At 35.4% G+C, this 25,351-nt stretch overlaps 2 protein-coding genes across 11 annotated transcripts in view; both read right to left on the bottom strand.

The window, feature by feature from the left end:
* The window catches only part of LOC141483248 (uncharacterized), a 403,587-nt gene that overhangs the window by 98,683 nt on the left and 279,553 nt on the right, over nucleotides 1-25,351 (bottom strand). The gene's annotated exons all lie outside the window — the stretch shown is intronic.
* The window catches only part of LOC111515695 (4-aminobutyrate aminotransferase, mitochondrial), a 179,114-nt gene that overhangs the window by 55,489 nt on the left and 98,274 nt on the right, over nucleotides 1-25,351 (bottom strand). Inside the window, exon 1 of one of the 10 annotated variants that reach the window (XM_074177713.1) lies at nucleotides 1,682-1,793. The exons of the other annotated variants lie outside the window; for them this stretch is intronic. Within the exon in view, the coding sequence (XP_074033814.1) occupies nucleotides 1,682-1,730 (49 nt within the window). The 5' untranslated portion in view covers nucleotides 1,731-1,793. Of the gene's footprint in view, nucleotides 1-1,681; nucleotides 1,794-25,351 lie in introns of those variants that run through there. 10 annotated transcript variants of the gene reach the window in all.

Genomic DNA, 25,351 nt, shown 5'->3' with positions numbered 1-25,351 from the left:
GTCTTCTTGCGGTTAAGACCAAAAATCGGTCTTGAATTGCAGTTATAGCGCGTCTTCGCCCTGGATGTTGTTCGGCTGGACTGCCAGTTTCACGGAAACGCCGCCACAATCGACTGATGACACTTTGGGAGACCCCCAAACGAAGAGCTACATCATTTTGTCGCATGCCACCTTGAAGAAGCCCTGTAGCTCTATTCATCTCAGCCAATGGTAAGTGATGGCGTTCCATGTTAAAGCACAATATTTCCAGTTTAATTGCTGAGCAAGAACTGTATAGAATGTACAAACTCAACACTTTCAGATTATTCATTTCAGCCGAAAACCTACAGTTTGTAAAAAACTTGATAAAAGAATAGTTACCGTTTTTGCAGGCTTTGTTCAACCCATAGAAATCTACAGGGTGGTCGAGTGTACCAATTTAATCGAAACTAAACGACCTCATGCATTTATTTTTATGATATTCAGTATGTTATAAAAATATCCCTATCCTTATATATATATATATATATATATATATAATATATATATATATATATATATATATATATACATATAATATATATATATATATATATAATATATATATATATATATATTTACCATATTTATATTTATAAATATATATATATTTACCATTTACCATACTATATATATATATATATATATATATATATATATATATATATTTATAAATATATATATATTTACCATTTACCATACTATATATATATATATATATATATATATATATATATATATATATATATATATATATATAAAATCACAAATGACATAATTCGTGGACACAACATTTCTTTTTGGAGTGTGTTGGATCTTCTCTAGGTTTATTGTTTCTAGGAGTGTGTCTTGATTTGTTTAATATATTGAATGTTAGGTCTTGTTGTGTTTTGATTTGTACTTGTTCCTCGATAAGTGATTTATGACTGTTGAATTTATGGATGTTCAAGTTCTCCCAAATGTCCATCTTTGTCCCAAATGTCCATCCTTGTCCCAAATGTCCATCCATAAATCCATCCTGTTCTTTTAAATGTCACTATTTCATACATACTGCAACAGGTTATATTTACAAAAATAAGTCTTCATTTCTACCATCATGTAGTCTCATCATAGAAAAAATAAATCCGTGTGAACCCCGTAATTAAAAAAAAAATAAATGTCGAAGTCAATATATTTCATACACAGAAAGCTGCCGTCATTTCTTTCTCGGATTTTCCCATTATCTCAATATTTAAAATGTCAGTGCTGAAAAAAAATTACGTCAATTTTGATATTTTGACAGGCTATATCTCGAATACTAATCGAGTCAGCCAAAAAATGTATTTCTACCATCATATAGTATTATCCCATCGCGAAAATCCGTGAGTATCCCATAAAGTACAATTTTCCCGAATTTTAATATTCAACAAAACATGAATATACTTGTATCGGCATAAATTATTATTATTTTTTACGGACAAAACACAAGCACTCTAGGAAAATCTATAAGGCAGTCTTAGAGCGGTGTCTGTGAAATATTCAACGAGTTATCGAATAAAAACAATGTGTCTTTGCCATGCCTTTCATCCTATGAGCAGAACTTACATCTGTTACTAGTACATACACATTCCATTAACTTCATAGAAAAAAAATAACGACACTCTGTTCAAATTTGATCACTCACCATATTTAACAGAAACTCGTGCAGCATTCCTCACTAGCTTCGATAACATCACCCTTCAATTTTGATGTGAAATGTGGAGAGATGCAGATACCACAGAGATGACCCAGTAAGGGCAGGGTGATATCGATCGCTGAAAGAGAGCTTTGCGCCTGTTCTAAAGCTACTTTCCACGTTCATGTGTGATATACTGGATGAGACAGAAACCATAAACCGTCGAATGAGCTGATGAATTCATTTTTATTGAATCTGAGATGTGTTATGTATTTTCGGATACAGACCAAACACTTTTAGATCAAACTTTATTACAAATAAATACTTAAGTTTTGGTACTTTTCAGCTTACCTTACATGATTATAATATGTAATATTATCTTCCCCCTCAAATAAAATTAAAACATGTATCTGTCAGGTTTTTTGATAGTTCTCAGTGATCTACGTAATGTAGTGGTTGGGTTTTCAGATAGGCTATTTTCTGCATTATTGTCATAGTCATGACTCCTTTTCACCAAAACTCTCTCATTCTTCTCATTCTCAGTTGCTTTGTTGTCGTAATTAGCACGCACTACCAAAACGAAGTTGATGCGTAGTAACTATAATTTCACCGAGCATTCGAGACTGGAATGGTCGGTAAAAAACCGGTGAGTATGCGAGAGTGTATTTAGTCATGTACGCCATTACTTTCCGGTACTGCCGGAGTGTGTGCCAGGTCCCGCTCCCACATGTGGTTCACTATTGGAATTTGGACGACCGGTACAAAGTCGGCCGTCCAAAATCGGTGTATGTGCAACTAGCGTAATGCTAGTTGCATACACACCGATTTTGGACGACCAGTATAAAATCGGCCGATATTTTATTGGTAGCGGGTGCTTGCACACTCACCGGATTTTTATCAGTCAAACAATCAGTTGCTTTGTTGTCGTTATTAGCACGCACTACCAAAACGAAGTTAATGCGTAGTAACTATAATTTCACCGAGCATTCGAGACTGGAATGGTCGGTAAAAAACCGGTGAGTATACAAGAGTGTATTTAGTCATGTACGCCATTACTTCCCGGTACTGCCGAAGTGTGTGCCAGGTCCCGCTCCCACATGTGGTTCACTATTGGAATTTGGACGACCGGTACAAAGTCGGCCGTCCAAAATCGGTGTATGTGCAACTAGCGTAATGCTAGTTGCATACACACCGATTTTGGACGACCAGTATAAAATCGGCCGTTATTTTATTGGTAGCGGGTGCTTGCACACTCACCGGATTTTTATCAGTCAAACAATCAGTTGCTTTGTTGTCGTAATTAGCACGCACTACCAAAACGAAGTTAATGCGTAGTAACTATAATTTCACCGAGCATTCGAGACTGGAATGGTCGGTAAAAAAACGGTGAGTATGCAAGAGTGTATTTAGTCATGTACGCCATTACTTCCCGGTACTGCCGGCGATACAGTGGCAGTGGACGGCTGCTCACCGGTATTTTACCGGCGACAATCACCGGTAGGCATGTGTGCAAGGTCCCGTTCCCACATGTGGTTCACTATTGGAATTTGGACGACCGGTACAAAGTCGGCCGTCCAAAATCGGTGTGTGTGCAACTAGCGTAACGCGACCTGGCACATATGTCTACCGGTGATCGACAATTTACTAACAGTGGAATGACAGATATGCATTTCTGTTATGGAATGGCTCACGGAAACTCGAATGCTGCAAGACGCGTTTACCATGAAAGATTTCCTCAGCGTGTAAGTACTGCCTAATAAAAGAACTTTTGAACGTGTCCATGCTCGACTTTCTGAAACAGGCAGCTTTAAAAGATCGACGGTTGTCATTGGGAGGCCTGCAGTTCAATTTGAAGAAGCTGTTTCAAATGAGATTGAAGTGAATCCTCATACCAGTACTCGGAAAATAGCTGAAGAACTGAATATTACCCACGTCACAGTGTGTCAGATTTTAAGAGCCCAGCAGCTATATCCCTATCACATGCAACGTGTGTAAACTCTATTGCCCAGAGATTTGCCTGTAAAACTAGCTTTCTCTAATTGGTTACGCGGTAAAATAAGAAGAAATCAAGGTTTCCTAAGCTGAATATTGTTTACAGATGAAGCTTGTTTTCCTCGCAATTCAATTATTAACTTCCACAATAATCACATTTGGGCCAAAAACAATCCACACGCCTTCATAGAAAATGACTTTCCAGAACAGTTTTATTTTAATATTTGCATTGGAATTGTCGATAATCATCTCATTGGGCCTCACTCCCTTCCACCTAGACTCGATGGAGAAGAATACCGAAAGTTTTTAGAGTTTGTTTTACCTGGACTTTTAGAAGGAATTCCAGTCATGAAAAGATTCCGTATGTGGTACATGCACGATGGTGCTTCACACTTTAGTATAGTGGCACGGCAAATTTTTGGATGAAAATTACCATAATCGCTGGATTGGGAGAGCAGGCCCATACCATGGCCACCTCGCTCGCTGGAAACGAATCCCTTAGATTATTCAAGAGCAAAAAAAAAGTTGTATTTCTAATTGCTTGATTCGAAGAAATAATAAAAATTGCACAAAAGTCAGTGGCGTACATTTTTGAGTCAAAAATATTCGTTCAAATCCCGCTCGAGACGCCACTGGACTTGATGAATTTAATCACGCTCGGGCTAAATTTGCTCCTCGATGTTATAAATACCATTGCCAAATTACAAAAAATTAGGTAAAGGATATTTAAGATATTTCCGAATAACTTTTTTTTATTTTTATTTCAACACCCTGTATCTTGAGAACGTAGGATTTGCGGACCCATGTTTATATGAAAATTTCGTCTTGAAATTACCTAAAGAATCGTCTGTTGAATTAATGATACATACTTAAGTAACACCCTGTATACTCTGTACATTATTGGATATCAGATTTACTATAGAGAAATCGGCAATAAAGAATTTTGATTTTGATTTTCTTCCATCCATGGGTCCTGGGTTCGAATCTGGTCTAGAAAAATACACTTTTTCAATTCATTTTATACGTAAGTACATGACTGAATTGAAAATATTTGGTGGTTCACACGATAAAATTAAAAAACCCGATTGTTTGTAGCTAAACAATATAATATTATAGTTGAATCAAGGAAGCATGTGACAGCAGTGATTAATGACTCAATAATAACTGCCGTGAATAATGTGTATTATTAAAATCGAGCGAACATACGTGTAATGGATATATTATACAATAGTAGTGGGTATATATTTTTTACTAGTGCTTTCATATTCTGTATACAGGCTGATTCACGGTGGATGGCACATTAGACGTTTCTGGTGAACCAGACAACGGATCACTTTGAAAATTTAATGGAGGGCATATTCGGACATTCTCTAGCCAACTAAAATATTTTCGACAATGTGGTGTTGCCGCTTCTATTAGAAAGCAGTAGCAACTTTGATTTTTCAAATGGAACACTCTGTATACAATATTATTTTGGAATCTCCAACAATTGCCCGACAACTTTTCTTGATATTTTCCTATACCTATCTGTTACTGTTTTCGAAATAAAAATTAATTTCAATTTTTTTCTTCGAAAATCATGACTTCTAAAAATGCCGATATCTTTTAGTTAAGAAGTACTATGATATCGAAATTTGGTTTGGAGTTAGGTGATACTTGGATACTTCCCACACGTCAGCCTAATCTCCGTTACTTCAATACAGGGTGGTAAAAAAATACAGTTTTTTCGTTTGCTTGAAAAAGTTGCTGAAATTTGATTATTTTAAATGGAACACCCTGTATATTATTGAAAATTCGGAAAGCTGCTGAAATTTGCTTTCTTTCTATGTATATCATACCTATACCTAACTAGTCAAGTTTCGGACTTATGAACATTTATTATACCTTCAGAATGGTATTTCCATTCGGTATTTGGTAAGCAGGCCATGATTACTATTTGACAGTAGCGTTGTGACATTCTCCTAATAATATCGACATTTTCGTCACTTCAGAAGTTTCAAATACCTTCAAAACGATGGAACAAAACTATTCAAACGAAGTTCTTATGAATTTGTTTATTATTTTTGGACAGTGTGACAAAATTATCAGCAGAACATGTAGAAAGTTCAATGAAATGTATCCGAATCTACCGCCAATGAACCTCAAGAAATTTATACGAATTCAGAACAATTTCAATGCATTTGGATCAACTTTAAAAGCACCAAGAAACTTGCCTCGACCCGTAACTTTCGAAGACAACCAGATTAATGTCTTAGCATATTTTCACGCATTTCCCGAGTCATCGATAAGAAGTGCTGAAGAAGATTTGGGTATAAAATATTCATCGGTTCAAAGAATCTTGCGAAGACATAAAATGCATGATTATAAATTCACCAAAATTCAAGCAATGAAGCCTCAAGATCCTCAACAGAGAGTAGAATTTTGTGAAATGTTGTTGACACGCATTCAAGAAGATCCACTTTTTTTAAAAAAAATTATTTGGACTGATGAATCGAAATTTTCGAGAGAAGGGATTTTCAATAGAAAAAATCGTCATTATTGGTCCAGTGAAAATCCTTACGTCACAAAAGAAGCCGGATTTCAAGAAAAATTTAGTTTTAATGTCTTCTGCATGTTGATGGACAACAAATTGAGGTACGTGATATACGAGGAGTCATTAACATCCAGAAGCTACCTGAATATTTTGGAGAATACTGTAGACAGTTTCGTGGATAATCTGCCACTCGAAGATTATCGAAACTGTTGGTACCAACTAGACAGAGCTCCTGCACATTGCAAAAGAGAAGTGAGCGCAGAACTGGATAGAATATTTGACGATCGGTGGATGAGGCGCTTGGGACCATGGAATTGGCCAGCGAGATCACCCGATCTTAATCCATTAGATTTTTATTTGTGGGGAATGTTTAAAGAAAAAGTTTACAAAATACCCGTGCGTTCGAGAGATGAATTTTTAGAAAGGATTGCCCAAACATTTGAAGATTTTTATCCCAATGAAATCAGATCTGCCACCACGAAAGCAGTCAACACCCGCATTTTAAAGTGCTTGGAAGTGAACGGCCAGCAATTCGAACATATTTTGAAATATTCCACATGATTGTTTTACTTTTTTATAATTATTCATATCAATATTTCCAATTTCAAGTTTCTTGGTGCTTTTTTAAAGTTTATCCAAACATATTGAAATTGTTCTGAATTCGTATAAATTTCTTGAGGTTCATTGGCGGTAGATTCGGATACATTTCATTGAACTTTCTACATGTTCTGCTGATAATTTTGTCACACTGTCCAAAAATAATAAACAAATTCATAAGAACTTCGTTTGAATAGTTTTGTTCCATCGTTTTGAAGGTATTTGCAACTTCTGAAGTGACGAAAATGTCGATATTATTAGGAGAATGTCACAACGCTACTGTCAAATAGTAATCATGGCCTGCTTACCAAATACCGAATGGAAATACCATTCTGAAGGGACATTTTCACAAATAAATGTTCATAAGTCCGAAACTTGACTAGTTAGGTATAGGTATGATATTCATAGAAAGAAAGGAAATTTCAGTAGCTTTCCGAATTTTCAATAATATACAGGGTGTTCCATTTAAAATAATCAAATTTCAGCAACTTTTTCAAGCAAACGAAAAAACTGTATTTTTTTTACCACCCTATATTGAAGTAACGGAGATTAGGCTGACGTGTGGGAAGTGTCCAAGTATCACCTAACTCCAAACCAAATTTCGATATCATAGTACTTGTTAACTAAAAGATATCGGCATTCTTAGAAGTCATGATTTTCGAAGAAAAAAATTGAAATTAATTTTTATTTCGAAAACGGTAACAGATAGGTATAGGGAAATATCAAGAAAAGTTGTCGGGCAATTGTTGGAGATTCCAAAAATAATATTATATACAGAGTGTTCCATTTGAAAAATCAAAGTTGCTACTGCTTTCTAATAGAAGCGGCAACACCGCATTGTCGAAAATATTTCAGTTGGCTAGAGAATGTCCGAATATGCCCTCCATTAAATTTTCAAAGTGATCCGTTGTCTGGTTCACCAGAAACGTCTAATGTGCCATCCACCGTGAATCAGCCTGTATAGGGTACGTTTTTCAATTGTGTTGCGTGGCAAAAATGTTCAATTTCGAAATTCATAGAAATGAATTTTCTAACGTAACTAGTGATTTCGCTATTACAATAATACCCAAAAAATAACTATATTCACTGACTGCAGGAAAACGTTACAAACATGTACAAGAAAATTAAAAAACGTAACTTTGACAAAACTTCAATTATATTACAAAGCCAACGATTTTTTTTTCATTTTTTATCATTTTTCTTCCTAGCCCAGGGTCGTGGGCACAGGCTTATTTTCATAATTTTTTTCTTGAAAGTGCTCTCTTTGGTTTTATCATGCTGTGTTTTTTTCTTATCGCATTCCGATTTCTTTCCAGTATCTCCTGAAACGTTGAGCGATTTCTTTTCTGTTTTGCACAATACGCTAGTTTTTTTACCGTAGGGTTTTACTTCATCAATGTGGGCCATGCGTTCTGGTTGTTCCGTTTTTTTCTCGGCTTTTTTAGAATCACAAATAGACGACTTCTCACCAGATGGCTTCTTTGCTAATCGATCTTTCACGGAATCACAAATAGAGGGCTTTTCTTCAGCTGTTTTACTGTGCTTTTTTATAGAGTCACAAATCGAGCGTTTTTCCTTGGGAATTTCGTTGGATTTTGCTGGCTTTGTCGCCGAAAATTCAACTGCTTTTTCAGTTTTTTTTGGGGTGGTTTGTACAGTTCAGTTTCTTTAATAACCTCCTCTAGTTTATCCAAAAATATTCCAGCGTGGTTTTGGTTGAATGTCAGACTAGTTCTCAGGGAAATGCCCTGTTTTCCACATTTGCCGCAAAGAATACCTACGGAAAAAATCCAATTTAGCATTTACTGAAGTTGACTCCTGCAATTTCAAAATTTGTTATCCCAACATGTAGTAACCTCAAATTTGTCAATTCTTGTCTGAACTTGGAATGAAAACATCCAGTATTTAGAATCCTTTCATTAGTATACAGGGTCTTCACCATTGGGATCTCGGAAACTATGAGAGATACGAAGATGGTTGAATTGGCGGAAAGTCTATCTGGAGATATCCGGAAAAAACAGAAATTTTGGAAAATAGTTTTTACTTTTGTCTGCCTTTATTTATGAAAGATTCGAAAGTAAATTGCACTTCCACATCATCACTTTTTTCCTGCTACATAGTGGTGTTTTAAGATTTGCTATCCGACGTTTCGTCTTCCGGCCACCACCATCAACTTTATATTTTCTTATGGGCGCTACAAAGGATTCCTTCTGCTCTGAATAGAACCAGATTTCACTTTTTCAATGATGTATCTAAGTTATCATTCTTTTAAGAAAAATTGGAGATATTGAAAAAAATTTATTCTTATCATAATAGGCTTTGACTTTGATGTTTCTAAATTTGACTTTTAATTTGTTACACTCAATTGTGTTATTGTACAAGTCATTGAATTTTTGTCGAGAAATGGCTTTCACAAATGAAGAAAAAAGAGATATGATACAAATTTATTACAAATACGATAGAAACAGTGTTACGACATCGGATATGTATTTAAATTTGTATCCCGAAAGACGGCAATCACATCGAACTATGTTCAAGTTATTGGATCAGAATCTCACCGAGTTTAGTTCATTCGATAAGTCGAAGAAAAAATACGGAGACAGAATGAACCAGGAAACTAAAGAAAATTTGATAAATGAGGTATATATTAGGTAAGTTGGACATTGTGTCCTTTCCAATAAAAATTAATGATTTGCAGATTGAATGATTGAATTGAATGATTGAACCTGGGAAAATCTACACGTCAAATTTCCTCCAAAATGATTATTTGTCATACAAGTGTTTGGAGACATCTCAAAAAAAGGGGTTCAAAATGTTATAAAATTCATATATCTGAAAAAATGATGGATCCAGGTGATTCCGTGAGGCGATTAAAATTTTGTAACTGGCTAATAAGAAGACCTGATTTTCCTGTTTTCCTGAAAAATGTAATTTGGACAGACGAAAGCACTTTTATGAATTGTGGGATATTCAACCAAAATATAACACATTTGGAGCATAAACAACCCCAGGCAGTTCCGAGAAATTCGACCTCAAGTGCGATTTAGTATTAACGTGTAGGCAGGAATTTACAAAGATAGAATTTTGGGGCCTCATTTATTTGACGGAGTTCTGAATTGACAAACCTATCACCAGTTTTCAATGTCGATTTTCGAAGATTTATTTGGTTGATATACCTTTAGCTGACTATAACAACATCTGGTTTCAACATGATGGTGCTCCACCGCACACTACCAGATGAGTATCTATTCACCTGACTGAAAGGTTTGGTGATAAATGGACATGGAATAATGGACCGGTGAGGTAGTCAGCAAGGTCTCCAGATTTAAGTGTTATGGATACATTCTTATGTTGTGTAATGAAAAACTGAGTTTATGGTCGGAGAGGATATCAAAATATTGAGGACCTTCAACACAGCGCTGTTAGAGTGGTCGGAATATTGAGGAGAAGGGAAATTAATCGTGCAGTGAATAATATTCGTAGAAGGGCACAGTTGTGTTATCTTGTCTTCACACTTTAATTAATTATTGTTATTTGTTCAAAGTTATATTTTCATTGAAAACGACACAATGTCTTATTAACCTCATACTTCATTTAACAAATTTTGATTGTTGATTCTGTCTCCGTATTTTTTCCTCGACTTTTCAAATGAACCAAACTTGGTGAGATTTTGATCCAATAACTTCAACATAGTTTGATGTGGTTGTCGTGGTTCGGGATACAAGTTCATTCACATTTCCGATGTCCTAACACTGTTTCTATCGTATTTGTTATAAATTTGTATCATATCTTTCTTTTCGTCATTCGTGAAAGCCATTTTTCGCAAAATTTCAATGACTTGTACGATAACTAAATGTCTTCGAGTGTAATAAATTGAAAGTCAAATATAGAATCATCAAGGTCAAACCCTACTATGATAAGAATGATTTTTTTTTCGATATCTCCATTTTTCGAAAAAGAATGATAACTCATGATACATCATTGAAAAGGTAAAATCTGATTCTATTCAAAACAGAGAGAATTCAATGTAGCGCCATTGAAAAAAATAAAGTTGATGGTGGTGGCCAGAAGACGAAACGTCACAAATCTGAAAAAAACACCATTATGTAGCAGGAAAATAGTGGCAACGTGGAAGTGCAATTAATTTTTGAATCCTTCGAAAAATAAAGCCAGAAAAAAATAAAAACCAGTCTCCGAAATTCCTGTCTCCGGATATTACTCCAGTCATTTAAGCTTAAATTAGGTAAGAATCTAGGAATTCGAGATACCCAGCTGTAAGTCTGTAAATACTTATATATTGACACCCTAAAAGTTGTCTTGAAACCTACATATGGTAGGGTGTACGCAACTATTAAATTTCAAGGTCAAAGGTCACAAAAATCGTTTTTTGCGCTTTTTTTGTAAATATCTCATTTCCTATGGGTTTTTTGCTATTTGTATTCATGATCAATATTGTAGAATACGAAATTCTCTACAAATTTTGTTTGAAAAAGTTTTTCATACGGTGAACCGTTTTCGTCATAGGATCACTTCAGGTCAACCGGTGCCTCCGGTCGAAAATGCGCCATATATAGTTGATGAACAAAGTCTCATGAAATCCATGAAAATCGAAGGAGGAGTATCTCGTGGTCGAAGTATGAAAAAAAGTGTTTTGTGTAAATGGGTATATGCTATGTACGCCACAAATACTATTTGTGAGGAAATGGAGAAGTTCTGTAATATCTCCTTGGAATCGACCGAGCAACACGTAGATTCCAGAGACTCAAGAGTGAAAAAAGACAATGCTGACGTAAATATACTATTTGACTGGTTTAAACTCCATGATCCTTTTCCAAATACTACGCAGTTAATATCGATAGCTTCTGGAATTGTTGGAAATGAGCAAATTAACTGCCACAGAGCTTACGAAATTGGATTAGAGTCTATGAAGAAGATCACCGGCTTATCATTTAATGAAATAAAGGTGAAACATTCCAAAAAAGTAATACCGCTTTCCAGTGTTAACAAATGTGTAAAAATAAATGATTGTAAAGTTGCAGTGGATCCATTATTACTCTTCCAAAGAATTACTGTCAGCAAACAATTTGAAAGTAATCTTGAAGAATATTTTTAATATGAATTGAGTCCGTATCCAACAGCTCTATTTGATAATGATGGCATGAGAAAAACAACAAAATTGTCATCGTATGTCAACATGAGCCCAATTGTTTTTGTTCTCAATGAAAATAATGTGACGTTCATTATTGATGACGGATTTCTTCTTCATCATGTTGTATGGAGCAGAGAAGATACTTTTTCTATTACTTTTGATAAATACATGAATTATTCACAAAGGCATTACAGTTCCAAAATAATTGTTATATTTGACGGATATTCAGACTACAGTAAGAACGTAAAAGCTATGGAGCAGCAGAGAAGACCTGCTGCACTTTCAAAAACGTATGAACTCTGTTTCGATGAAACAATGGTTGTACCAGTTACTCAAGAAAAATTCTTATCGAATAGAAATAACAAAGATATGCTCATCAATATGTTAATTGAGAAATTACAAGCTGCAAATATTACTACTAAACAAGCCAGAGATGATGCGGATGTTCTTATTGTTGACACTGCAATAGAAGAATCAAAGTCTGAAAAAACTGCAGTTATAATAGGGCAAGATATTGATTTACTTGTCATTTAAATTGGGCGTACCCTGTCTTACGAACAAGAAATTTTCTTTAAAAAAGTTTGGAAAGGAAATGTAAAAACGGAGATATACTCGACTAAAAGTTTTGATAATTATCCTCATTCTAAAACACATATTTCATTTCTGCACGCATTAAGTGGCTGTGACACAACTTCTGCGCTTTTTAAAAAGGGAAAAAATCTTTTTTAAAAGTTCGAAGAAGAAAATTGTTCGGCCCAGAGATTATTAGAGAGTGGAATTCAAACCTTACTGGCAGTCTATATTGCTCCGAATCTGTGAAAAGTCTCGATCATCTTCGTTATATGCATTACATCAAGTCTACAAAACTTAATAAACCTGTGCAGCTTTCAAATATTCCACCAACAAGTACAGCTGCTCATCAACATTTCAAACGTGTATATTATCAAGTTCAAACTTGGTTAGGGCATGATTCGGAACCCCAGGTATGGTGTTGGGCAATGCGAAACAATTTTCTGGAGCCTATCATGAAAATTTTACCACCTGCTACAGAAGATTTGTTAAATACAATTTTCTGCAACTGCAAGAGTGGTTGTGATTCGCGATGCGGATGCAGGAAAGCGGGCTTGCAATGCTCTTCAGCTTGTGGCCAATGTAATGGGCAAGCTTGTCTCAATGCTCTACCATATCGGAGCGACATTAACGAAGATGGAACCTTTGACCCCGAAATCATGGAAGAACTTGAGACAAATGTCGTTTAAGACGATAATGAAGACCAGTTTAAAATTAACAATAACCGGAAGACGACGATGAAGAGGAAAAAAATGATTGAAATCATATTCCATTTTATACTTTTAATAAAAATAAATGTATTGATTCATAATTTATTTAATTTTTTTTCATCATGTAAGAAGTTATCAATAAGGTTAAAATTCGAATTATGGGCAATTATGGGCAATTATGGGCAGGTGAGTGTTGTTAAATAAATTAATACTGAATAAAAAGTGGATAGGTTAGGAAAAAATTATAAAATATAATATAATAGTTAATAAAAATTGACAAATATTTATAATCATTGATTTATCGATAGTTCATCAACTATATATGGCGCGTTTTCGACCGGAGGCACTGGTTGACCTGAAGTGATGCTGTGACCGCGCGCTCTCCGCCCTCTCTCTCGAAAACGGTTCACCGTATGAAAAATTTTTCAAATAAAATTTGTAGAGAATTTTATATTCTACAATATTGATAATAAATACAAATAGCAAAAAACCCATAGTAAATGATATATTTACAAAAGAAGTGCAAAAAAACGATTTTTGTGACCTTTGACCTTGGAATTTAATAGTTGCGTACACCCTACCATATGTAGGTTTTGAGACAACTTTGAGGGTGTCAATATACAAGTATTTACAGACTTACAGCTAGGTATCTCGAATTCCGAGGTGAACTTACTATAATGACTGGACTATATACTCGGAATATCAGAACTATCTCAACGGCATATTGTTTGTCAGGTAAATACGCAACTTTGCCCCAATTTAACCAACCATCTTTGTATCTCTCATAGTTTCTGAGATCCCAATGGTGAGGATCGAATTTGAAACACCCTGTATATTGGCTTTTCGTGATTGACGTTGAGTTATTGGTAAGGATTGAATAGAACTGGTCGATACTTGATAAAAATCCATATTAAAAAACTAATCAATACAGTTTATTGTATGATCAATACAATAAACTGTATTGATTAGTTTTTTTATTAGTAAGGAGACGAATAACTTGAAGTTGACAGAAATAAAAATTTGTGGAATTGTTAAAACGACTGAACACAAGGTGAGCAAGCATTTTCAGATTTTGCATGAATGTAAAATAATTTCGTTCACGTTTTTACTCTTTTGAGAGAAAAATCCAATTTTTTTAATTTGTTTTCATTGATTTCCCAATATTTTTTTATGATCACCCTCAGCAGTTCAATAAGGTAAATACAACTAAATTTGTTGAGCATAACTTTGTTCGAATTCAAGAATATTTGTGAAATCGACTTGGATTAAGTAAAGTAAACTTGGAGTAAATAAAGTGACATTAACTTAGATTGAGTAAAAAAACACGCCCGAAGAAGCCATTGTACGGATAAACACATGTTGCGTTTTTGTAAAACTGTTTAGTGAAAATCTCACAAACTTCATGTTTGTTGCAACGATATTTAACACAACTATAAAATTTCGCAAACCATATTTTCAACAAGGTAAAACATTAGTAACGGTGATATATATATTCAGAAACTCTCATTTGAAGTGAACATTTTGTATTTGATATGTTTATGAAAAATACAAATTAATCGACAAACATGAAATCCTATTAAAATAATCGCGGATACCCAAAGCACAACAAATGAGGGTTGAAAGTGAACATTACTGTCATAAATATCAACAAAGTAATCAAAAATAAATAATACAATGTTTTTAATCGTGTTTGAAAGCGGTGCCGATGGTTTTTACTATTTTTCTCGGCTTATTTTTATTGTAACTTAACCAATATCGAATGTGCGAAGAAATATACAGGGTGTCCCTGGACTTCCTCTTTTCCTCTCGGAAATGTATAGATGGGGTCAAAATATCACCAGTACTTCATATAACTTTTTTTCCTAAAAGTCTTCGTAACCAAGTTACGGGCCCTCGAAGTTACAAAATGAAAAATGTTTTTCTTTGATAACTTTTCAAGTGAATATTCAAAATCATCCAAATTTTGGTAATTGACTAAACAAATGAATTCCGTCGATGAGCTTTCATGCAGGAGTCAGTTGTTTTGCTACAAAGTCAGGAACGGACTACCCCCGATGGTCCACACCCCAAAACTTTGAAATGACAGATATTTTTCAATATTTTTCAACAAAATAAGGTTACTTGGACAATTTTATGAATAAAAGTACTCGTGTGGAAAGTCGATCGGAGCAACGAGTCTTAATAAAAATGTAGTTTCACTCGACGACATCAAACCCGCTCGTCCACCATTATTTGAAATGAATAATTATCAAAGCAGAAATAATAATGATAACGTTAATTCAACAACATTTATAACAGGAATAATACAAAGTATGCTAAAATGAAGTCGTAAACAAAAAGTACAGTACCTATATGGAAGTTTAAGTCACAATTGTGATAGCAGATATTTTTTCAAAAGAAATATCAAGTTCTGTAGATTCGTGGTGTTTTTAAACTAACAAGCTACTCTACTATGAAATATCGAATTCATTCCATATTTTGTATGTACATAATACGTGTGGAATAATCACGTTTCGTGTTGATCAGTTATCTGAATCTCATGAAACTCAACATTCGAATGTTTCAAATTCTTCTTCACAGCTAAACTGTTGAGGAGTTTCACTGATAATTATAATTTTATGGGAGAAATTCTTTAACACGAATCTAAATTCAGCTGAAAAAACGCACATCGGAAAAAATATTTACTATACTAATAAAAAGCAAACGAATGAACTACAAAAACGGCTGCACATGATCAGGTGAAAAATATCCAGGGAATAATCATGTTCCATTTCTTTCACAGATGTTGACAAAAAAAACCTTTTAGAAAGTTTTGATAAAAAATGAGAAACTGTGGTGAGTTGTCATATGACTATCATTGTATTGTCAAGATTCTATAGGATATTTTGAATTTTTTTGATATGGCCGAACAGTTTACATTCAATGAATATGCAGATATGCATGTATTTTATGGACGAGCATTTTGTAATGCTGCAGAAGCTCGTCGTCTGTATTCCGAGCATTTTCCCAATCGAACGGTACCGTCAAGAGAAACATTCGAGCGTGTCGATCGCAGCTTGAGGGAGACAGGTATGTAATAATTGATAATTAATTTGAGCACGTTGTTTTATTTCGATATTATTGTAGGTACAGTTTTGCCAAAACGAGGTGGTGAGGGCGCTCCTAGGACTGTACGTACCGTTGTATTGAAGGAAAATATTTTGGAAGCCGTCGCTGATGATCCTTCAATGAGCATCAGAAATCTATCAGAACAGTTCCATGCATCCAAGTCCACTATTCATAGAATAATTAGGGAACAACTGCTCCACCCATTTCACATCCAGAAGGTACATGCCATGACACCTCAAGATTTTCCAGCACGACTGGAATATGCCAATTGGTTCATGGATAGGCAAAGAGAGGATATGACTTTTATTAATCGAGTTTTATTCACTGATGAAGCAGGTTTCAGTAGAGATGGAGTTATCAACTCTCATAATCTCCATATATGGGCCGAAGAAAATCCCCATGGGATATTGCAAACCAAACACCAACGGAAATTCAACGTGAATGTTTGGGCTGGTATCATAGGAAACCATCTTATAGGACCATTCGTTCTACAGGACCGATTGAATGGAGAACGTTATTTGGAGTTCATTCAGAACGATTTGAATGGACTTTTGGAACATGTTTCATTGCAAACCCGAAGAGATATGTGGTTTATGCATGATGGCGCTCCTCCTCATTTTAGTTTGATTGTGCGTGACCATCTGAACCATATTTTCCACAATAGATGGATTGGTAGAGGTGGGCCATATTCATGGCCATCGCGGTCTCCGGATTTAAATCCATTGGATTTCTTTCTGTGGGGGCATCTAAAAAGCCTTGTTTACGCTACACCTATTCACACAAGAGATGCATTGTTGAATAGAATAACATTACATTGTGAAGCCATACGAAACGACCCTGGAATGCTATTTCAAGTACAAAGAGGGTGTCTTCGCAGACTAAGAAAATGTATAGAGAGAGAAGGTGGTCATATCGAGCAGTTTCTGTAGCGGATTTTTCATTTCTGTTTGCTCTTGAGGCTCTTGAGTTTCGTTAGTTAAACGTGTTTGCATTATAAAAATTCGTTATGAACATTTTACCTATCATTTCCATTTTCCTTAAAAACTAATATTTTCGAATAATGGTAGACATCTCAGGATAAATGTTGTTGAATTAACGTTATCATTATTATTTCTGCTTTGATAATTATTCATTTCAAATAACGGTGGACGAGCGGGTTTAATGTCGTCGAGTAGAACTACATTTATATCAAGTCTCGTTGCTCCGATCGACTTTCCACACGAGTACTTTTATTCATAAAATTGTCCAAGTAACCTTAATTTGTTGAAAAATATTGAAAAATATCTGTCATTTCAAAGTTTTGGGGTGTGGACCATCGGGGGTAGTCCGTTCCTGACTTTGTAGCAAAACAACTGACTCCTGCATGAAAGCTCATCGAAGGAATTCATTTGTTTAGTCAATTACCAAAATTTGGATGATTTTGAATATTCACTTGAAAAGTTATCAAAGAAAAACATTTTTCATTTTGTAACTTCGAGGGCCCGTTACTTGGTAACGAAGGATTTTAGGAAAAAAAGTAATATGAAGTACTGGTGATATTTTGACCCCATCTATACATTCCCGAGAGGAAAAGAGGAAGTCCAGGGACACCCTGTATATCTGTGTCCACCTTCTCGTCCAATTGTTCGATCATGAAATTCACGAAAGAATAGATCGCAACACACTTGCTGAAATATTGCTGCAATGGAATCCTACCGAATTGTCAAGCTCCTCAGCATTATTGAATGGCCGATCCCTGTAAACTCTTGCTTCAAATATCCATGTGAAAAACTCTAATGGGGTGAGATCTGGCGAACAAGGGAGCCACCGTGGATCAGTATTTCGTCCTGACCATTTATCACCAAATATCCCATTCAAACATTCCAGTAGATGAGCAGGACATTCTTCATGTACAAACCATAATTCATGTCGTTATTGAAAGCTCAGATTGTCAAAAAAATCCATAAGTTCGTTTTCCAAAAACTGGTTGTAGCAAAAAATGCCCTATTAATTTGTTGTTGATTATATCGCATCATGCATCATGCAACAAAGAATTCGAACAGTGAAGATGAATTGAGTGTTATAGTCCGTTCATAATTTGTTGAGAGCTCAGTGCAAGTTTGACCCTCATTAGATATAATATGATATAATAACAAAAACCAAACTAAAACTGGCAGTTTAAGATGTTTTCGACTAACCCACCTTGTATCTGAAGAAATACAATACAGCTATAAAACTTTTAATCCGATTATGTAGGTATTTTGAGTGGAAATGAGTGACCAGTGTCGTAGAATATATGATTAAAACATTAGTTACTTTAAATAAATAAATATATTAATATTCTTAAACTGTAGGTACTGTAAACTGTATTTTTATTTTAAAAAAATTTCTTTATTTTATTCAAAAATAATAAGTTACTTGCAATTTGTAAAAGATACATTTATTTAATTAATACCTATTTTTAAATGATATAAACTACGATTACTTACAAAACTATTCAAATTCAAAATAAACAGGATCATCTTCGGAATCCGAGTCGTCTTGCAGGTTAATAATTAGCGGTTGTGTCTCTACAGTCGCATCAATTATATTGTCCAGATCCCACATTTTTTGTTCTTCTTCTATTGCATGTCTTACTGCATCTCGCCAATTTTGTTCTGTAATATGTTGTAAAGACTCATATAACAATTCACGTACAGCTTGTATTTTATATGACGTATTTTTTCTAGCCACATAGCTTTTCATTTGTGCCCAAATGAGTTCAATTGGATTTAATTCGCAGTGGTAGGGTGGAAGTCTAAGGACTGTGATGTTTCGTCTTTCCGCCATTTTGTCAACTACGTATTTCTTGAACTTAGATTTGTGTTGCCGGGCAATTTTTAAAAGTTCTGCTTTAACCATTCCATCTTCGTAAGGCAGGGACTTATTCCGCAGCCAGTCAATGATATCCTGTTTCTTCCACGCAGTCGTTGGAAGTCTTTCAACTAGTCGTGAATGATAAGGTGCATTATCTAATACTATAATTGAGTTTGGTGGTATATGTTCAATCATCTGCTCAAAATACTCTTCGAAAACATCAGCTGTCATCTCCTCGTGATAGTCTTTTGTGCTTTTGGATTCAAATTCCAACAAACCATGCTTAGCAAATCCTTTTTCTCTGCCAATGTGAGAAACTATTAATCTACTGCCTTTACCAGAGGGTGGGGAAATACCAGTAGACCAACCTTCCATAAAGGCTTGCCTGGAGCTTGATATATTTTTATCTGTCCAAATTTTTGTGAGAGTATGACCTGCGTTTACCCACGTTTCGTCCTGATAGTAAATTGGCCTTCCTTCAGCCCGAAATTTTCGTATAGATCTTAGATACTTTCTTCTCCAACATATTATCCCGGTCAATCAAAAGTGATTTTCAGTCTGATTTATCCCACCGGAAATTTAATTCTTTTAAAACTTGCCACAATTTGGTTCGTCCGACATGAGGCAAATCCGGGTCGTCTCTAACTTCTCTAAAATTTTGTTTAAGTTGGGTATTTCTTTTTTGTAAAAAAATTCGTGAATTTTCCTTCGAATACCATTTTTGGCAAATTCATCAATTTCAATAGGTTTTCTTCCCCTCTTTAAGTATTCGTTTGTATTGTTGACTCCCCTACGCCCGTCATGTTGGCACAACTCTTGATTATGTTCTGAACAGTGTTTGTGGGATTCTGAGAAACCAGAGCATCGTGAACGTTCAAAACAATAGTCTTCTCTCTTGGTGAATAGACAGACTTACTGACTGTACGCAACAGTACCGGTGTAAAACTTGATGATGTTGATGATGATGACGGAGCCATCGCAAGCAATCAAACAAAACAAGCAGGAACGAAAGGTACGTATATGTTTGTAGGAATATGAAAAAAAGTTACTCACGCACTGCACAAAATTCGCAAAATAAATATTAGAGACGTTAATTACTGCCGTAGACGCCGAAACACCAACGAGCCGTAAATTAAATGCGATTAAAAAATGTACTGAACCAAAAATTATTTTCGTTCGTAACAACTTCACCCTTTCAAGGCAAGTTTCGAATATAAACTGAAGCTTTATATTTAATGAATAAACACCTCAGGAACCTCCGCCTATGATTTTACGGGTTTTACGACCGTTTTATGACTTGGGCCCTCATTTTGTGCTATCGACAAATTATGAACGGACTATAGTTGATGAGTGTTGAATATAATTCAACTGTGATAGTGAAATATTGTTGAAAATAAATTTGTTCAAGACGGTTAATTCTTTAATTCGTTACAGTAGTCTGGTTGTGCAGTTAATTAAAATAATTCCCATATGTTGCACACTTAAATGACGACACTGTATAATAGTTAGCATACGTTCGAACAGTTATTTTATGTTGGTGTTTTTATTCTATATTATTCCCGCCATGTCTAGAACGGCCATGTCGAACAATCGCGAAACGTCGGTTGAACTGGGAGCGCTCTAGACCTTGTCACAATTGGTTTATGGCTACCAGTGGCGTGATTTTCTTTAGGGCATGATTTACAACAGTATTGATCATCAAGAGGTGTATTTGGAAAAACAATAAAGCAATTTTCATTTAAAAAAAATTGTTATAATTTGCTATTCCCGAAATATAAATAGTACCCCTCGTATTAGATAAATAACTATCTTTATTTTGAGCTTATTGCACACAAGGCCGTAGCCAAGGGGGGATCAAGGGTGATTGATACCCCCCCCCCTGAAAAATGTGAGTATTTTGTGAGGAATACCAAATAAGGGTGCGAAAATGTGAGGATTACGGCAGCTGAAAGTAAATAATTTTGACATCTTACATTGGCAACAATGCTTATGCCGCGTCTGCGGAATATACAGTGCGTTTCTTTATTGTCCCACCCCCTTTTATTTTTTCAATAGGGCAACTCAAAAAATTGAAATTTGGGATAGTGAAATTAATGCTTGAATACTTTATTCTGAAGTGAAATTGACAGGTGAAACTTTCAAGATGGCGACCGTCTGGGAAAAAAATTAAATGGAAAGGGAGTGTCTCGTGACACATCTTTTTGATGCTCTTGACAAATGCTTCACAACCCTAGAATATGATGTCAATATCTTCAACTACTACAAAATGGCGGAATTTTTAATAATTGCCTGAATAAATTTACATTCAACTACATAATATGAGGTAATAAGATTGAGTCTGTCGAGAAGATGCTCCAAATGGTTGCTTTGAACTTTTTGACATGTGAACAGCCTATTCGATAATTCACACCGAACATTTTCGAACACAGTAACGCCAATATCTCTACAAATATTTATTATTCTCTGCCGTATATCGAATATCCAAAATCCAATGAAGCAGATTCAGTTTTGCACAACTTTTGCTTCGAATAACCCCATAAAAAAAGTCCAAAGGCGACAATTCTGGGAAGCGGGCTGGACATTCTGTAGGACTTCGACGGCCCATCCAACGACCGAGAAAAGTAGGGTAGAATGGGAGAATGGCGGTCAGTGGGAAATGCCGGTCAGTTTAAGATATCCATCTTCCCGAAACATCTCATTAAAAATACCAGTGCTTCCATCTAGTATACCTGCAAGTAACCGTATATATATGACGCTATCGTGCTGGCGCACCTATAGTGAGCGTGCCAGCCATTACTGTGTGTAGAGGTGTATTCTTGTTATAATTCGAAATTTTTAACCAAAGGTAAGTCATTTAATATATTATTCGAATAAAACAGCGTTAACCACTAACTATTGCATGCGTATTTATTAATACAATATCTCGGTTTTGATTTTTAAAGCGTATTTTATCATTTGTATTGTCAACTGAAACAAACTTTTGTAGTTTTGGGGTTATGCCAATCATTCGAAGCGGGTAATGGCGGTCAGTGACCGGTATTACCCTATACGAAAATATAGGACAAGTTTTTCACAAACTTTCATATATCTTTATCGCATATAATAATGTAAAAATAGTATCTCATAATTGCTTTTTGTGCGCAGATGCCCAGGAAGAGACCTAGAACAACAACAAAGGCGTCGTGGAGTAAAGCGATCTTGGAAAAAGCTATCGAAGCAGTAGGTGGTGGACTTTCTATTAGAAAAGCTTCCAAAACCTACAGCATACCGTTCAGTACCTTGCAAGAACGGATCAAGAAGAATCTTCCTGCTACTGAACCACGTTTAGGAAGACATTCCACTTTCTCACTAGAGGTAGAAAAATCTATGGCTGAGAATATAAAAATTCTAGCTGAACTATTTTGTGGTTTGACTCCACGCCAAGTTCGTCGTGCAGCCTACGTTTATGCTGAGACAAATAATATAAAGCACCGGTTCAATAGAGCGGCTGGAAACGATTGGCTCTGTGGATTTTTAAAAAGAAATCCTTCGATATCTATCCGCCAACCTGAAGCAACCAGCATAAATCGCGTGACAGCATTCAACAAGGAAGAGGTTAGCTTATTCTTTAAAAATTTGGAAGATATTATGGATAAATATCACTTTCCTGCTTCCAAAATATATAACATAGATGAAACCGGGGTAGCTACCGTGCAAGACCCTGGCACAGTTATTGCGGAAAAAGGACAGAAGAGAGTAGAGTCTGTCACAAGTTATGAAAGAGGAAAAAATATAACTGTCATTTGTGCAGTGTCCGCTACAGGGTCCTACATACCACCTATGTTTATTTACCCAAGACAGCGAATGTCACCACAGCTATCGAAAGATGGTCCAATTGAAGCTATTTATCACTGCTCCAGAAATGGTTGGACAAACCAAGAGTTGTTTGTGACATGGCTAATACACTTTGCCAAGTTTGCAAAGCCATCTGCAGACGAGCCAATCCTTATCGTTTTGAATAACCATTATAGCCACGTGTCTTTAGAAGCATACAAGTTTTGCCGAGAAAACAATATCGTCATTCTTTCTATTCCGCCCCACACATCTCGTAGAATACAACCGTTAGATGTTGCATTTTATGGCCCTCTAAAAGCTGCTTTTCGGAAGGGATGTGATTTGTTTATGAAAAGCAATGCATTACAGAAAATTACCCCGTATCATGTGGCGTCTCTATTTAACAAAGCCTACTGTGACACAGCTACGATTAAGAAAGGGGTTTCTGGTTTCAAAGCATCAGGAATAGTGCCAATTAACCCTTAAATTTTTGGAGAAGAAGACTTTTTCGCTTCAGACTATTTATTAGCTAACAACACCGATCTTGTCATCAATGATTCCATACCTAACACCTCTAATCAAAATCGAGAAACAGGTGAAGATACTTCTGAACCAGAAACCAGCAACCAACTGCAGAATACCATATCTCCGCCTGAAATGGATAATTCCCTTCCAGGTCCTAGTAATATTTTGACGCCAAGTAAAATTATACTATTTCCCTTGCCACTTCCAACAGCAACAAAAGCTACAAAACGTGTGAAAACCAAACAACACTCCGCCATATTGACAGCAACACCTGTAAAAGAAGAATTAGAAATAAAGGGAAAAAACGACAAGAAAAAGTAATGAAGGAGAATAAGAGAACTGGCTATAAATCTGGTCAGAAGAAAACAAAGGTTACAAAAAAAAAACACTAAAGAACAAGCCAAGAATGTCAAGACAAGACAATCCAAGAATATCAAGGCATCAAAAATCAGTTCAGAATTTTCTTCTTCGTATGAGGAACTTTTGGCTTCAAAAAAGAAAAGGCGTTTTGAAAATGTTTGTTACGACAATAATGTTGACGATATTTCTTCAGGAAATGAAGAAGAGATATGTTGCATCTGTAAAGAGTTCGGAAAGAATGAGGTTTGTTATAGATGCCGAAGTTGTGGGCAGTGGGTTCACAAAAATTGTTCCTGTTGTGATTCCCCTGATAAATATGCATGTGATTATTGTGATAAAAAATGGAAGGTTATCAAGCGTCTTGATTTGTAATTTCTTATAATATGAACTGTAATAACTTAAATTAGTTTTGTAAACTTTGAATTGCCTACTTACTTTATAATACATTAGTACTCAATATTTTATTGTTTTATTTTAATTTAAAAGCAAACCTTAGAATAAACCTTATATTTTTTGACTGACTGCCATTACCCCCCCCCCCTGCTGACCGCCATTACCCGAAAGTCCGGGTAATGGCGGTCAATGAAAGATTTACTAAAAGGCATAAAAATATAAAAAACTATACAAAGCTTTGTATTTGTATTTTATATACAGAAAGTGAAGTGAATTAGCTATTCAGTAAGTAAATCACTTTGGCCTTTGCTCATATAAGAAATGAGTTATTTCGATTCCTGCTTAAGTGACCGCCATTCCCCCATTCTACCCTAGTACCCAAATAGTTTCCTACTTGTCTGGAGTAATGTGGTGGTGCTCCATCTTTTTTGGATACAATATACGTATCGAATTCATTATGATTCACTTCGACGATTTCAGTGATAAGAGGGTCAACAGTAGTTTCCAGCATATTCAAATACAGTTCCCCTGTTGAATTTTGATCAATAAATAGAGGTCCTACAATATGGTTTCCCAATATTCCTGCCCAAACGTTAATTTTTTCTGGATATTGGGTATCTGTTATTCGGAAAACGTGAGGGTTGGTGTCACTGCAATAACGGCAATTGCCGTTTAAAAAAGTACATTCGTCACTAAAACAAATATTGTGGAGATAGGTAGGATGCCTTGCGATGGTTCCCGTCATTATTTCGCTGAATTATGTTCTTCGATCAGGGTCATCCTCAGTTAATTGGTGTACCCTTTCAATTTTGTATGGATGATACCTATTCCTCTTCAAAAGTCTCCACACAGTAGAAGAAGACACCTCACAAACATTCGCGACAGAATAAGTAGACTGTTCAGGATTTACAACTATATCATATCATCAACTATATATCGGAAAACGTTCATTAAAATTCCTTTCAGTCTCGTGAAAGTTTCGCGTCGCAACGTAAATAAAAATCGCTTCAATTTTTTTTTCCAATGGACGAGAATTGACCATTTTAGAGATTGTTGACGTGGTACCTTGTTACTAGTGAAAACTAGTAACAAAG

This window comes from Leptinotarsa decemlineata, unplaced genomic scaffold, assembly GCF_025532065.1.
Source record: "Leptinotarsa decemlineata unplaced genomic scaffold, Ldec_3_MD MMD2_tig00003192_RagTag_RagTag, whole genome shotgun sequence".
Lineage (NCBI taxonomy): Eukaryota > Metazoa > Arthropoda > Insecta > Coleoptera > Chrysomelidae > Leptinotarsa > Leptinotarsa decemlineata.
Note: the sequence above shows the minus strand (reverse complement) of the source record. Positions and strands in the feature narration are given on the sequence as shown.